General features: G+C 33.6%; 1 protein-coding gene across 1 annotated transcript in view; it reads left to right on the top strand.

Moving 5' to 3' along the window:
* The window catches only part of LOC141342507 (V-set and immunoglobulin domain-containing protein 10-like), a 21,327-nt gene extending 6,323 nt beyond the window's left edge, over nt 1-15,004 (top strand). Inside the window, exons 2-12 of the mRNA XM_073846967.1 lie at nt 2,968-3,295; nt 4,458-4,730; nt 6,390-6,656; nt 6,868-7,113; nt 9,076-9,351; nt 9,865-9,957; nt 10,038-10,250; nt 11,771-11,875; nt 14,676-14,716; nt 14,793-14,870; nt 14,954-15,004. Of these exons, the coding sequence (XP_073703068.1) occupies nt 2,968-3,295; nt 4,458-4,730; nt 6,390-6,656; nt 6,868-7,113; nt 9,076-9,351; nt 9,865-9,957; nt 10,038-10,250; nt 11,771-11,875; nt 14,676-14,716; nt 14,793-14,870; nt 14,954-15,004 (1,971 nt within the window). The remainder of the gene's footprint in view (nt 1-2,967; nt 3,296-4,457; nt 4,731-6,389; nt 6,657-6,867; nt 7,114-9,075; nt 9,352-9,864; nt 9,958-10,037; nt 10,251-11,770; nt 11,876-14,675; nt 14,717-14,792; nt 14,871-14,953) is intronic.

Genomic DNA, 15,004 nt, shown 5'->3' with positions numbered 1-15,004 from the left:
TCTTTAAAATATTGCAGTTGAGTGTTAAAGCTATTATTTATAGGCATAGTTAATCACAAAATAGGCTAATGTTATTTTCTCAAAACTTGGCAGCCGTTTTAGACTTTTTTAGTAGACTACTAAATTATGCACTCACCGTAAAAATGAATGTCATGCAGGTTTGAAACAGTAAACTATTGCAAATATGGGAGTTTACTATTCCTTTAAAATAGGACGCGAAGCCCCGCCCACTTCTGTTTCCACAAGGTTTTCTTCTTGAAGTGCAATGCAACTCAAACTTCTTTTACACGCGTGAAAGCAGCCAGCATTTCTATTTCGGATCATACAAAATAAGAAAAGAGGTTTAAAAATGTTACTGAGTGATCTGATGGGACGTTTTGTTCAGGTAAAGCTCACCTGTACGGAGGATGTATGGGACATTTCAACATTTCTCAGCGATGTTGAGTGATTTCACACCTGTTCATCAGAGGAATATGACTTCATGGACAAAATTAAAACTCTGACAGACTTACAGGATTAGTTTGAGTTTGTCGACATGCAGACGCTTTTTAGTTTGTTTTGTGTTCTTTTGTTCTTCATCACAGGTAAGTAAAATCAAATCCCATTATAAATGTTTATAAATATATATCGTTTAACATAAAATTATTATTGATTTTATTGCATATTACAGACTTTAACATAACCCAGACTAAGTAAAAATTTAATTAATTATTATTAATATCAGTGCTGTTGCTGCAACAAAAACTGAAAATAATTTGCCTCAGACTCATTTATTTGCATTTTAAAATTACATATAAAACGTGATTTTTTTAAGGATCCTTATGAAATGCGTGGTTTGGTATGATAATTATGTCAGTTTTTCAATAGTTTTTGTCTTAAAAAGCAAATTAATAATGAAGAATATATTACTAGTGCCTTCTATAACACCACAGACAAAACATGCAAGTCAACGATTTATATAAGGTCTCATTTGTTAACATTAGTTAAGGCATTAACTAACATAATCTAACAATGGATAATATATCATTACAGCATTTATTAACCTTTGCTAATATTATTTAAAAAACACATTCATATTCATGTTAGTTCACTTCACAGTGCATTAGCTAATGTGATTTTAAAAATGCATTAGTAAATGTTAAACTTAACATTAACTAAGATTAATCAATGCTGTATAAATTCATTCTTAGTAATATTAACAAATGAAATCTTATTGTAAAGTGTTATCAATTTATGTTTAAAGCCTTCGAGTTTATTTTATTTTTGACAATGTTCATAAGTGCCACTCTAATATGTTTATCTTAGTAAATACAGTTTAATATCTTAATATTAAGGGTTGATCGATTATCAGTGCCGATATTAAGCATTTTTATGGTTATCGGTATCTGTAATTTTCAAAACCGATTTGTCGATAAAATAATTAAAAAGCATTTGAAGAAAGTTTCAGAGCCCTTGTTATTCTTAATTTTGACATTAATTTTAATTGCCTTAAAATTATCAAGTAAATAATAATTGTCAAGTTTGCTTAACTTATTTTTTTCATTATTATTTACAACGGGTTTCCTCAATTTTTTTAAGTTAAGTCAAATTATCAGTTTTTAGAGTGTGCAGAATCTGCGAAATGTTAATTATTCGACAAAAATAAGAGGGATCGTTCTTCAGCCAGGGGATGAAAACCTTTTGAATTTGAAGATTTGGGTAAATGTAACTAATTTGGTCTTCTGGGAAATATTTAAGAATCTTCTGTAGCTTCTGAAAGGCAGTACTAAATTAAAAAAAAAAAAAACACACGATATTTAAGCAAAATAAGAAAAAGGTACACATCTTCGTTCTGTACACATCTTTATTCACAAGTTCACAAGTACACAAGTTCATGAATGTCGCTTTTAGTATCTATAATATTTAGGAGCTGACCGATTATCAGTGCCGATATTAAGCATTTTTATGGTTATCGGTATCTGCAATTTTTAAAACCGATTTGTCAATAAAATAATTTGAAAATATTTAAAGAACGTTTTTTTCAGAGTCCTTGTTATTCTTAATTTTGACATTAATTTTCACTTTCACACCACACTTATTTGGTTCAAAATATCAGTTATCGGTCTACTTGATCTGTATTAATCGGTTTTGGCATTGGCCCTGAAAAACACATTGGTCAACCCCTACTTAATATATGGTTGAAGTAAAAAGATTGCATACACCTTGCACTGTAAAAAGTGATAAGTTGACTTAACAAAAAAAAAAAAAAAAACTTGAGGAAACCTGTTGTCTTAAAATTATTAAGTAAATAATAATTAAGTTAAGTGAATTGTCATGTTTTTTGAGTTAAGTCAACTTATGACTTTTTACTGTGCAAGGTGTATGCAAACTTTTGACTTCAACTGTATATTAAGTAGTGGTCAACTGGTGTGTTTTTCAGGGCCAATGCCAATGCCGATTATTACAGATCAAGTAGACCGATAACCGATATTTTGAACTGAATATGTCTGGTGAAAAAAAAAAACATGATATTTAAGCAAAATAAGAAAAATTTGCACATCTTCATTCTGTTCAAAGGTTTACACCCCTGGCTCTTAATGCATTTTTCTTCTTCTGGAGCATCAGTGAGCATTTGAACCTTCTGTAATAGTTGCATATGAGTCCCTCAGTTGACCTCAGTGTGAAAAGATGGATCTGAAAATCATACAGTAATTGTTGTAAAGGGTTCAAATACACTAAATTTGTGGGACCTGAAGGCTTTTTCAGAAGAACAGCAGGCAGTTTAACTGTTCAGGACAAACAAGGGACTCATGAAAAAACTATCACTAAACAAAAAAACACAGCTGTGGATCATTAAAGTAACAACACAGTATTAAAAAGTGTATGTAAACTTTTGAACAGGGTAATTTTTATAAATCAAACTATTGTTTTCTCTTGGACTACATGTGTAGACAATAATAATAAACAATTATTGATTTTTCCTCCCCTTTTATAGGTAATGTATGCAAACTGACCATCTCACCCACAGTACCCGTAACCGTTGAAGCTCTTGTGGGCACCAATGTGACCCTAAGCGTGTCTCACGCTGGTGTCTCTCAGCCTGAGGTGATGTGGTTCATGGGAAGCGTTCTGGTTGCCAAATGGACCGTTGGTGGTAGCCTCCCTTCAGATAATGCCTCAGCCATTTATAAACGAGAGCTAGACGGATCCCTTACTATAATGAATGTTCTGCTTCGTTATAACGGTACATACATTGTCGAAATGACTAAGATGTTGGAGGAAAAGGTCAGCGCTACATTTCACCTCTTTGTTTATGGTGAGTTTTGAGCACATGGGTGGCAACACATTATACTGATCAGTTGATCAGAATTATATCTGGCTTTTGAGATCATCTGTGTTGATTGATAACTGTTCCTGATTGGCCAATTAACAAAACCTAGTAGTTTAATTGTGACCCTGGACCACAAAACCAGACTTAAGTCGCTGGGGTATATTTGTAGCAATAGCCAAAAATACATTGTATGGGTCAAAATGATACATTTTTCTTTTATGCCAAAAATCATTAGGTTATTAAATAAAGATCATGTTTCATGAAGATATTTTGTAAATTTCAGGTGTAAATATATCTAAACAAATTTTTGATTAGTAATGTGCATTGCTAAGAACAACAACTGAGAACTAAGCATTGCTATTGTCATTTGGACAACTTTAAAGGCGATTTTCTCTTTTTTTTTTCTTTTTTTTTTTTTTTTGGTACCCTCAGATTCCAGATTTTCAAATAGTTGTATCTCGGCCAAATATTGTCATATATCATAACAAACCATACAACAATGGAAAGCTTATTCAGCTTTCAGATGATGTATATACCTTACTTTAAACAAAAAATTGACCCTTATGAATTGTTTTGTGGTCCAGGGTCACAGTTCAGTATCCCAAATGTTTTGAAAAATGTTTAAATCCAGATAAATAAGCAATTTTAACTTTGCATCACCTGCCAATGCCATCATACACCCTTGATTTTCCAGTTTTATTTTGTAGAAAACATGGAAACACCAAAGACACTTTAATATGTTACTGCATGCATTTTATTAGACAGGTGACGGATACACAGTGTAGAATTATAACAGAACTTTTACACACTCAAATGTATCTAGTATGATCAAACAGTGCTGCTTTTTCCTTCATACACATGACCGGAAAAGTGGAAGCGCTCGACTTAATAAGTCTTTAATACATTCGCTCATCCATGGACATGATTTCTGCCCGAGTCCTGACAGATCGCATCGAGAATAAAGACAACAATTTCCATGATTCCACACTCATCATCAAACTACGCCTTTGTCTCTCTGTTTGTTTTGAAAATGCGCCCTCTTGCAGTGAAACATACATATTGTGCCTTTAATAAGAGTCTTTAATTTAAACTTCATAAATGTGATTCATTTCCATTAATTGTATTCCTTGTCTCTCTTTCTCAATAGATATCATCATGAATATATCCCTGCACACTGATCCAGGAGACGCGATAGAGGGTGAAATGAGGTTTACCTTGTATTACAGCACATTGCAAGGGGAGGCCAAAGAAGTGCGGTGGTTCTTCAATGGGCTTGAGTTAAAAAATGGGCCTCATTATTTCATCAGCGGGAAGAAACTGACGATAAACCAGCCCAGCAGGAGAGACACAGGCCATTACACTGTATTACTAACAAATCCATTCAGCTCTGAGACACAAATCAGGGACATCACAGTGCTGTGTGAGTATATATACAACCACTATGTTAATTTAAAGAAATTTATTTTTTTTAATTAAAATTAGCTGAAAATGCACTTATCCTGAAGCTATTTGAGATGTAGATTAATTTGGTTCTTCATCAGATTTGGAGAAATGTAGCTCACCAATGGATCCTTTGGAGTGAATGGGTGCCGTCAGAATGAGTCCAAACAGCTGATAAAAACATCACAATAATCCACATCAATCCAGTCCAACAGTTAACATCTTGAGAAGTGAAAAGCTGTGTGTTTATTCATACTGTAACTGAGGCATTTTTAACTCCAAACCATAATAAGCAAAGGCAAAATAAGAGAGATCATACAAAATGCATGTTATTTTTTATTTTGTACTGACCAGAATAAGATATTTCACATTAGTCCACAAGAGAAAATAATAGTTACATTTATAAAAATGAAGCTGTTCAAAAGTTTACATACACTTGATTCTTATGCCGTGTTCCAGACAACCCGTAACCCGTGTTTTTCCAACCTTCTACCAGTGAAAGTGCACTGGAACGGCAGTCAAACCCGTGACTTTCCACTCGTGAACTCGTACTAGATCGATGGACTCCCAGTTCCGAGTTCTGACGTGACGTAGCCCGCGAAACAACAATGTCAGCCCTAATGGGTGTGGTGTTTATGCAAGTAGTACACGGCAGAAAAATAGAGCTTAGGACAATGTAACGTTGCAATCAAATTAATAATAATATAAAAATAATAATAATTCATAAATGTGTCCAGGCAGTTTGGCGTGACTTGCCTGGAACGCTACAAAGTCGTGAGTCGTAGTTTGAAGTGGTGATTTACCAGTTAAAAAACCTGCCTGGAACGCAGCATTAATACTGTGTGGTTACCTGAATGATCCACAGCTGTGTTTTTTTGTTTAGTGATAGTTCTTCATGAGTCCCTTGTTTGTCCTGAACAGTTAAACTGCCCGCTGTTCTTTAGAAAAATCCTTCAGGTCTCACAAATTCTTTGGTTTTCCAGCATTTTTGTGTATTTGGACCCTTTCCAACAATGACTGTATGATTTTGAGATCCATCTTTTCACATTGAGGACAACTGAGGGACTCATATGCAACTATTACAGAAGGTTCAAACACTCACTGATGCTCTAGAAAAAAACACAATGCATTAAGAGCCGGAAATATCTTTTAATTGAAATATCTAATAATTAACATTTTGCAGATTCTCAAAGGGGGGTGTAGACTTTTGACTTCAACTGTTTGTCGGTGGTTTTTGATGTGGCAGGACAAAGGGAGATGGACTTTTTCACTGGAGGAAGCATTATTATGGATTATTTTGGCCAGAGGCGACAGTTTAAAGTTAAAAATGTCTTAATGATGGATTTGTTTCTTACAAACATGCATCTTTTGGCTTCACAAGATGTTAACAGATGGATTTAAGTGGATTTTTGTGATGTTTTTATCAGCTTTCATTCTGTCGGCACCCATTCACTGCAGAGGATCTATTGGAGAGCAAGTGATGTAATGCTACATTTCTCCAAATCAGATGAAGAAACAAACTCATCTGCGTCTTTGGATGTACATTTTCAGCAAATTTTCATTTGTGCCCAAGCTATTTTTTTAAGAGTCTTTTCAAACAGTAGCCCGTTTTATTTCCGACATCTTATTTTCCCTCTAGATGGACCCGATATGCCAGTTCTCAAGGTCAGTCCCACAAAAGCGTTCTTTGTTTCGGGAGAGTCTCTGTTCCTCTCCTGTCAGGCCGAGGGTGAACCGCCCCCCTCCGCCACATGGTTTTTCAATGGCGAGTCCATTGCAACGTCTTCAACAGGAACAGTCCATCTCAGCAATGTTAAAACGAGTCAAAGCGGCGTTTATACCTGCGTGATGATTAACAACAGAACTGGGGCGAAACTTCAGAGAAATGTCACCGTAATTGTCTATGGTAGGAGTTTGCCATTCAAATTCAAAATAAGGGAATACCAGCATGTTAAGATGTTGTGCGTCATGTAAATATTCTCTTGATATTTTTCTGCTGACAGACAGTGCTTGGTAAAGCATTGAGCCATTCAAAGCTGTGTGTTAGAGATTTCTACCCTAGTTTAAGAAAGCCAGAATAGATGCTTTTATTTCTTTTCTTCTTTCCATCATGTCAGAGTCTCCCAGTGGTGAGCCACAGTGTTCAGTGCAGGCTGTGGATGGAGGCGCAGCGCTGCAGTTCCTCTGTCTGTGGCCAGGTGGCGCTCCAGAAGCACAATTGTCATTTGCCAGCCTGAGCTCCAATGCCAGTGGATATGGCAATTACAGTATGACTGTTAATGACATTCAGAGGTTAAACGGACGAGAAATCACCTGTAAAGCTGAACATCCTCTAATTCAGACACACTGCAGTGTCATTCCTCGTAAGTCATGCTCTGTTGCTTATTAGAGTTTCAAATGAAGAGTTCATTTTCAAAAATCATGTTTTTTCATTGTGCATTCCAATTAATCTCCATCAAACTGCAGTTGGGTTATTTTGAAAGTAAAATAACTACAACATTTTTGTATATATAACTTTCTTTTATATATATGTTTGTATATTATAATTAATTATTTTTTAAATTATTATTATTTATTTTTAATTTTTTGTGATAAATGTAGGGGTGGGAGAGTCTACTTTGTAATGATATAAAATTTTATATTCTGTAAAGTTCAAGGGAGTTTTGAAACAAAATTAACTACAAAAATACAGCTGACACAATAAAACCATGATAACATAATTGAAAAAAACATGATTTTTGAATTTTTTTGTTATGTTACAAATGTATTCCACTTGGAATCTGTGGAATTTCCTCGTAATTTCTGATGTTATTTTAATGGTGAATGTTATTTAGTAAAATTAAATTATAAACAGTAAATACATAGTATTAAGAAAAAAAAAGACTAGTAAGGAGAGGTACCAAGTACAATTAATTTGTAGCAGAATTATTAATATTTTAGATTTAGTTATGATGAATATTATTATTTAGCTTTAGAAATCCATTTCGTACTTTTGCTTTTAGATTTTTTTATGTGCTGTCTACATAGACAGTATGAAGTGTAGCCTAATAAGTGATGAATTTTGTGCAAAAAAAAAAAAAAAAAGAATCGACAGGGTTATTCAGTAATGTTTTGAATGAAGAATTATTTGTTCTTTCTTTTATATCAATAATTATATATCAGCATTTCTTTCACTTCTTCCATTTCTTTTACTTTGTAAGCCTAAAACTGCAGGCATTCAAAACAAGCAAGTAAATAAAAAATGTAAAAATAGGAAAATACATGAAGGACTATGACTTCACAAAACATATTTTTAATTAAATATTGTATTAATTATTAATTGTTTCTAATTAGTCCTGAATATTTTTTGTGATTTTTATTCATTATTTGGATATTTATTTTCTATTTATTTGTTTTATCTTTAACTGTATTTCTGTTCTTTCTTTTATTGAACAGTAAGATTTTCAGTGTTTTTAAAGAAAGTCTCTTCTGCTCATCAAGCCTGCATTTATTTGATCCAAAATACAGTAAAGGCAGTAATATTGTGAAATAGTTTTACTATTTAAAATAACTGCTTTATATTTGAATATATTTTAAAATGTAATTTATTCCTGTATTTAAAGCTGACTTTTCAGCATCATTACTCCAGTCTTCATGTCACATGATCCTTCAGAAATCATTCTAATATGCTGATATTTAAAACAGTACATTGTTTTCAGGATTCTTTGATGAATCAAAAAATCCAAAGATCAGCATTTTTCTGAAATAAAAAAAGCTCTTTTTTTTTTTTTTTTAGAAATTATTACTATAAAGCAAGGATGCTTTAAATTGATCAAGCCATTTACAATGTTACAAAAGATTTCTATTTCAGATAAATGCTGTTCTTCTGAACTTTCTATTCATCAAAGAAACCTAAAAACATTCTACTCAGCTGTTTTCAACATAATAATAATAATGTTTTTGAGCAGCAAATCAGAATATTAGAATGATTTCTGAAGGATCATGTGACTGCAGTAATGATGATAAAATTTAGCTTTGAAATTATAGAAATAAATTACTTTTCTAAATATATTCAAATAGAAAGCAGTTATTTTAAATAGCAAAAATATTTAAATTTTTTTACTGTTTTTGTTGTATTTTGGATGAAATAAATGCAGGTTTGGTGAGCAGAAGAGACATTAAAAATCTTACTGTTCAAAAACTGCCTATATAGAGTGCTTAAGAGTACAGTGCCATTATCTTGTTGCAGGTGGTCCTGTTGATTTTCACATGTTTACTTTATAGGATGCTTTAGAGGACAGTAATGCATTGAAACGACATCTTTATCTCATTGCATTATGTTGCAGGTGGTCCTGTGGATTTTCACTCAGTAATTTTAACCAGCATAAATCAAGATGAACAGATGATTGTTGTGATCCACTGCTCTGCTGAAGCAACACCTGATGCCCTTGTGCATTGGATCAAGAATGGAAACTTCTTGCAAACTGGACCCAAATACCAAATCAGTACAAACACAACTCATCTGTTTATTTATGATTTTAATGCCACAACAGACCTCGACACTTTCACCTGCACTGCCATCAATCCTCTCGGAAATAAAACTGTGGACACAACACTGCTGGGTATGGATTTGTTATATATCCTTTATATATTCAAATGACTATACCACTAAAAATGGATAAAATGCCAATTAAAACAAACAGTAAATTGACTATTAAAGGTGTATTTTGTTTGCCTGTACTACCATTAATACATTTGGAGTCAATAAGATTTTTTTCTTTTGCATTAAATTAATCAAATGTCAGTTTCCACAAAAATATTAATTTTCAATAATACGAAATGTTTTTTGAGCAGCAAATCGGCATATTAGAGTGATTTCTGAAGGATCATGTGACACTGAAGACTGGAGTAATCATGCGGAAAATTCAGCTTTGCATCACAGAAATAAATTATAATTTACTATATATTAAATTGTAATAATATTTCACAATTTTTCACATTTTTTTTAATCAGATAAATGCAGCTTTGGTGAACAGAAGAGTCTTAATCTGACCCCAAACTATTAAACTATTCTGTTTTGTTAATATTAGATTCTTTTCAAAATGTGCTAATTCAATCTTTGTTTATTTTTTAAGGCCCTCAGATCTCAAATTCAAGTGTTTTCCTGAGTAAGGATCGAACAGAGGTGACTCTAACATGGGTTGTTCCTCTCACCTCTGTTATCACAGGTACATGTACTTTAAATATATATATAAAATAACAAATAGTTTGCATTTCAGTGCATATTAAACGTTTGAGTATTTTCAAGGCTTTGATATCCAGATGAAGGGCCCAGAGCTCTCAAGCCCCTCTCAAAACAAACAAAGGACCGCATCAGGTTTCCTCACCATCCAGTTGATGTCAGCCTCCGCCAGAACCACAAGCGTCTCAGGACTCAACCCAGAAACTGTGTACTACTTCAGGGTCATCCCTAAAGCTGGCACAACCGAAGGAGAAGAGTCAGAGCATCGGATTGGGCCAGGTGACGTGAATTGCAAAGCTTTAAATGGCTAATATCATCAGGAATCGAACTTTCCTAGATCTTTTGAGATAAAAGAGCTTGGTGTACTATGGAAAAAACACTCTTCAGTCCAAAACAGCCTTATTTCTGCACTGATTCTTTTATGAATCTGTCACAGTGGGATGCAACTTTTTAAAAAGGCTGTATTTGATATAAATGATATGCTTACTGATATAAAATTATAATTCAACTTTATTTGGAATATTTCTTGCACAATGCACATTTCTTGATATTACGTCTAAAATGTGTTTCCATATCACTATTAATAAGGATTGTATGATCTCGGTATAATGAGTCTTTAAATGCAAGATATTTAAAGTGCACAAGTAGAACTGTTGCAAGTTCTACTTGTGCACAATTAAACTTTAGTTGGACCTCACCACTACTTGCACACAATTAAAGTACATTAGGTACAAAATTAGTTGTTCCAATTTAGCAGACTTTAAGTATAGCAAAAGCACAATGAAGTGCATAAATATATAAAGTGTATACCTACACTCTTAAAAATAAAGGTACTTTACGATGCCATAGAAGAACCTTTTTTGACTGAATGGTTCCATAAAGAACCTTTCACATCTGAAGAACCTTTCTATTTTACAAAAGGTTATTTGTGGTGAAAGAAGGTTCTTCAGATTATAAAAAGGTAAGAACAATAAAGAACTTTTGACTGAATGGTTCTTTGTGGACCCAAAAATGGTTCTTCTATGGCACTGATGTGAAGAACCTTATAAAGCACCTTTATTTTTAAGAGTGTACCATGAAATACATGTATTTTTTTCACTACGGAAGGGCGTTTGCATAAAAGTCTAGAGACTAAATAAATAATAATAATAAATTAAATTCTTTAAAAATGTAACTTTACATTTAAGGATCAGAGAGAGGGATCAGGAAAAACGGGGAAAAATACATACTACACTATGTTTGGGATTAATAAGATTTGTAATGTTTTTGAAATAAGTCTCTTATACTTACCAATGCTGTGTTTATTTAATCAAAAGTACAGTAAAAAACAGTAAAATTGTGAAATCGTATTACAATTTAAAACTGCTGTTTTCTAAATGAATATATGTTCAAATGTAATTTATTCCTGTGATGCAAAGCTGAATTTTAAGCATCATTACTTCAGTCTTTAGTGTCACATGATCCTTTAGAAATCATTCTGATATGCTGATTTGCTGTTCAAGAAACATTTCCGATCATTATCAATGTTGAAAACAGTTTTGCTGCTTCATATTTGTTGAAACTGTGATATATTGTATTTTTTAAGGGTTCTTTGATAAACTAAAAGAACTGCATTTATTTGAAATATAATTTTTTTGTAACATTGTGTCTTTACTGTCACATTTGATCAATTTAATGTGGGTTTTCTAAACAGAACTATTATTTCTTTAAAATTCTAAAATCTTACTGATCCCAAACTTTAAAATGGTAGTGTATGATATGTCTCCTAAAGCTTGTTGTTGTGTTGATGTGTTGTTCAGCTCCTGGACTCAGTGGAGCTGCTATTGCTGGTATCGCTGCTGGAATCCCCTGCGCTCTTTTTGTCCTCTTCATTGTGCTGGCCTTCATCTTTTGTAGCAGACGTGGTGAGTGGTGCTTCCTTCAGCTGTCTAGAGCTCAATCAGTAGAGCATGGTGCCTGCAACACTATGTCATGGGATCAATTCCCAGGTAACACTTATTTGCAAAACATAAACAGTGTGTCACAAAAGTGAGTACACCCCTCACATTTCAGCAACCATTTTAGTAAATCTTCATAAGGGACAATACTATAGAAATGAAATTGTATATATTTTAGAGTAGTCAATGTGCAGCTTGTATAGCAGTATAGATTTATTCATTACTTAACATACAGCCATTATTGTCAAAATAGCTGGTAACAAAAGTGTCAATATATTGTGTTAGCACCATTGTTATCTGGCACTTAATCATCCTGGGGATGGAATTGACCAGAGCTGCACAGGTTGTTGCTGGGATCCTCTTCCACTCCTCACGGACCTGCTGGAGGTTAGCCACATGGTGCTTCTCCACCTTACGCTTGAGGATGCCCCACAGGTGCTTAATAGGGTTCAGGTCTGGAGACATACTTGGCCACTCCATCACCTTCAGCTTCATGTTCCTCAGCAAGGCAAGAAGTCATCTTGGTGGCGTGTTTGGGGTCGTTATCATGTAGGAAAACTGCCGTTCTGCCTAGTTTCTGGAGGAAGGCATCATGTTTTGCTTCAGAATGTACAGTACATAATGGAATCTATGCTTCCCTCAATGAACTGCAGCAATGAACTGTTTGACTGTAGGCAAGACACAATTTTCTTGGTACTCCTCACCAGGGCATCTCTACACATGCTGGACACCATCTGAGCCAAACAATTTTATCTTATAGTCTCATCAGACCACAGGACATGCTTCCAGTAATTCATGCTCTTGGTTGTCTTCAGCAAACTGTTTGCGGGCTTTCTTGTGAGCCAGCTTCAAATGAGGTTTCCTTCTGGGACGACGCCTATGCAAACCGACTTGTTGCAGTGTGTGCCGTATGTTCTGAGCACTGACAAGCTGACCTTCTATTTTTTCAACCTTTAAAGCAATGCTGGCAGCACTCATGCATCTGTTTTTTGAAGCCAGGTTTTGCACCTGACGCACAGAACGAGTGCTCATTTTTTCCCCAGAGTATTTTATTATGGAATGGCTTCCAGCAACTGTTTGGTTATCAACATTCTTCAAAATATCTACCTTCATGTTTAACAAAAGAAAGAAGCTCTTACAGGTTTGGAACAACTTGAGGTTGAGTAAATGAAAACAGAATTTTCTTTTTGAGGTGTACTATCCCTTTAAGTCACTTAAGATAAAAACATCTCCCAAATGCAAATCCCAAATGTTGCTCAGTTAATACCTAAGCATATAAATCTCCAAAATCTACAGCCAGTCCGTACATAATGATACATTTATGTTTTCAATTATTGAGTTTAAAAAAAAATCGATTTCAGAATTGTGACCCTGGACCACAAAACCAGTCATAAGGTTAAATTTTACAAAACTGAGATGTATACATCACATGAAAGCTCAATAAATAAGCTTTCTATTGATGTATGGTTTGTTAGGATAGGACAATATTTGGCCGAGTTACATCTATTTGAAAATCTGGAATCTGAGGGTGCAAAAAAATCAAAATACTGAGAAAATCACCTTTAAAGTTGTCCAAATTAAGTTCTTAACAATGCATATTACTAATCAAAAATTACATTTTGATATATTTACAGTAGGAATTTTACAAAAAATCTTCATGGAACATGATCTTTACTTAATTTCCTAATGATTTTTGGCATAAAATAAAAAATGATAATTTTGACCCATACTATGTATTTTTGGCTATTGCTACAAATATACCCCAGCGACTTAAGACTGGTTTTGTGGTCCAGGGTCACAATTATTTTTTAATTCAGTACCATGATGCAAAGTGTTGAGGTTTTATATGTAACCCTGAACCACAAAACCAGTCTTAAGTAGCACGGGTATATTTGTAGCAATAGCAAATAATACACCGTATGGGTCAAAATGGTCAATTTTTCTTTTAATGCCAAAGATTATTAGAATATTAAGATATTTCCTACTGTTAATATATGAAAACTTAATTTTTGATTAGTAATATGCATTGCTAAGGTCTTCATTTGGACAACTTTAAAGGCGATTTTCTCTATATTTAGATTTTATTTTTTTTGCACCCTCAGATTCCAGATTTCAAGTAGTAATATCTCAGCCAAATATTGTTCTATCCAAACCATACATGAATGGAAAGCTTATTTATTCAACTTTCAGATGATGTATAAATCTCAATTTCAAAAAATTTACTCTTATAACCGGTTTTGTGGTCCAGGGTCACATATCACCCTAAAAAAACTTATAGAATAAAAATGTCCTGTTACTGAATAATATGGCAATTTGCTGCCTTAATGAAATAATAAATAAAATAAATAATGTGTGGTCGCCAGGATTATTTTAGTATAAATAGTGTACTATAATATTTTTGTGTTAATATTTTGAATTAGGTTTTATTTTTATATTATCTGTTTTAATTAAAAAGTTTTATTCATTTTTTGTGTGTGTGTGTGTGTTTTTATATTTGTAAATAGTTTTTATTTAGCTTTAGTTTGGGTTAATTTAGGTAGATGTAGTTATCCTTGGCAACTAGCTGAAATAAAAGAATCATTTAAAAAATTGTAATATTATATTTTCCTAAATAGTTGATATTTATTTTAATTCAAACAAGGATTTTTTTATGGTTTTAGTTAACCAATAGTCACAAATATCTGTTGCATTTTACAATAGCTTCAAATGCAGCTCATTCAATCTGAACTAATAAATGAATCTGTTCAATGACTCTTTTCCTCCACAGATCGAATCCCCAGGTATCCTGTCTCAAGAGCAGTGGAGAAGGTAAAAGACGTCATTGTTGTGTCATTGTGAGCCTGTTCTTCATCTTGTCTGAAGTGTCTTTTTTTTGTCTCTTCAGGCTGCAATCTCTCAATCTACTCTGAACCCTCATCGTCTGCTGAGAGCCAGACTGAAGCCTGAGTACAGACGTCAACAGGTACCCACTGACTCATCTTCAGCACAAAATCATTGAGAGGTAAAGCCTTTTGTGTTTACTGACTGTTTTCCCATATTTTGCAGCCTGAGCGATTAACTCCTTTGCCTTCTGTGAGAATGGCCACCACTGTCTAA

The sequence above is a fragment of the Garra rufa genome, chromosome 9 (assembly GCF_049309525.1).
Source record: "Garra rufa chromosome 9, GarRuf1.0, whole genome shotgun sequence".
NCBI lineage: Eukaryota > Metazoa > Chordata > Actinopteri > Cypriniformes > Cyprinidae > Garra > Garra rufa.
The sequence above is the reverse complement of the archived record's forward strand: the minus strand, read 5'-3'. Positions and strand labels throughout refer to the sequence as shown.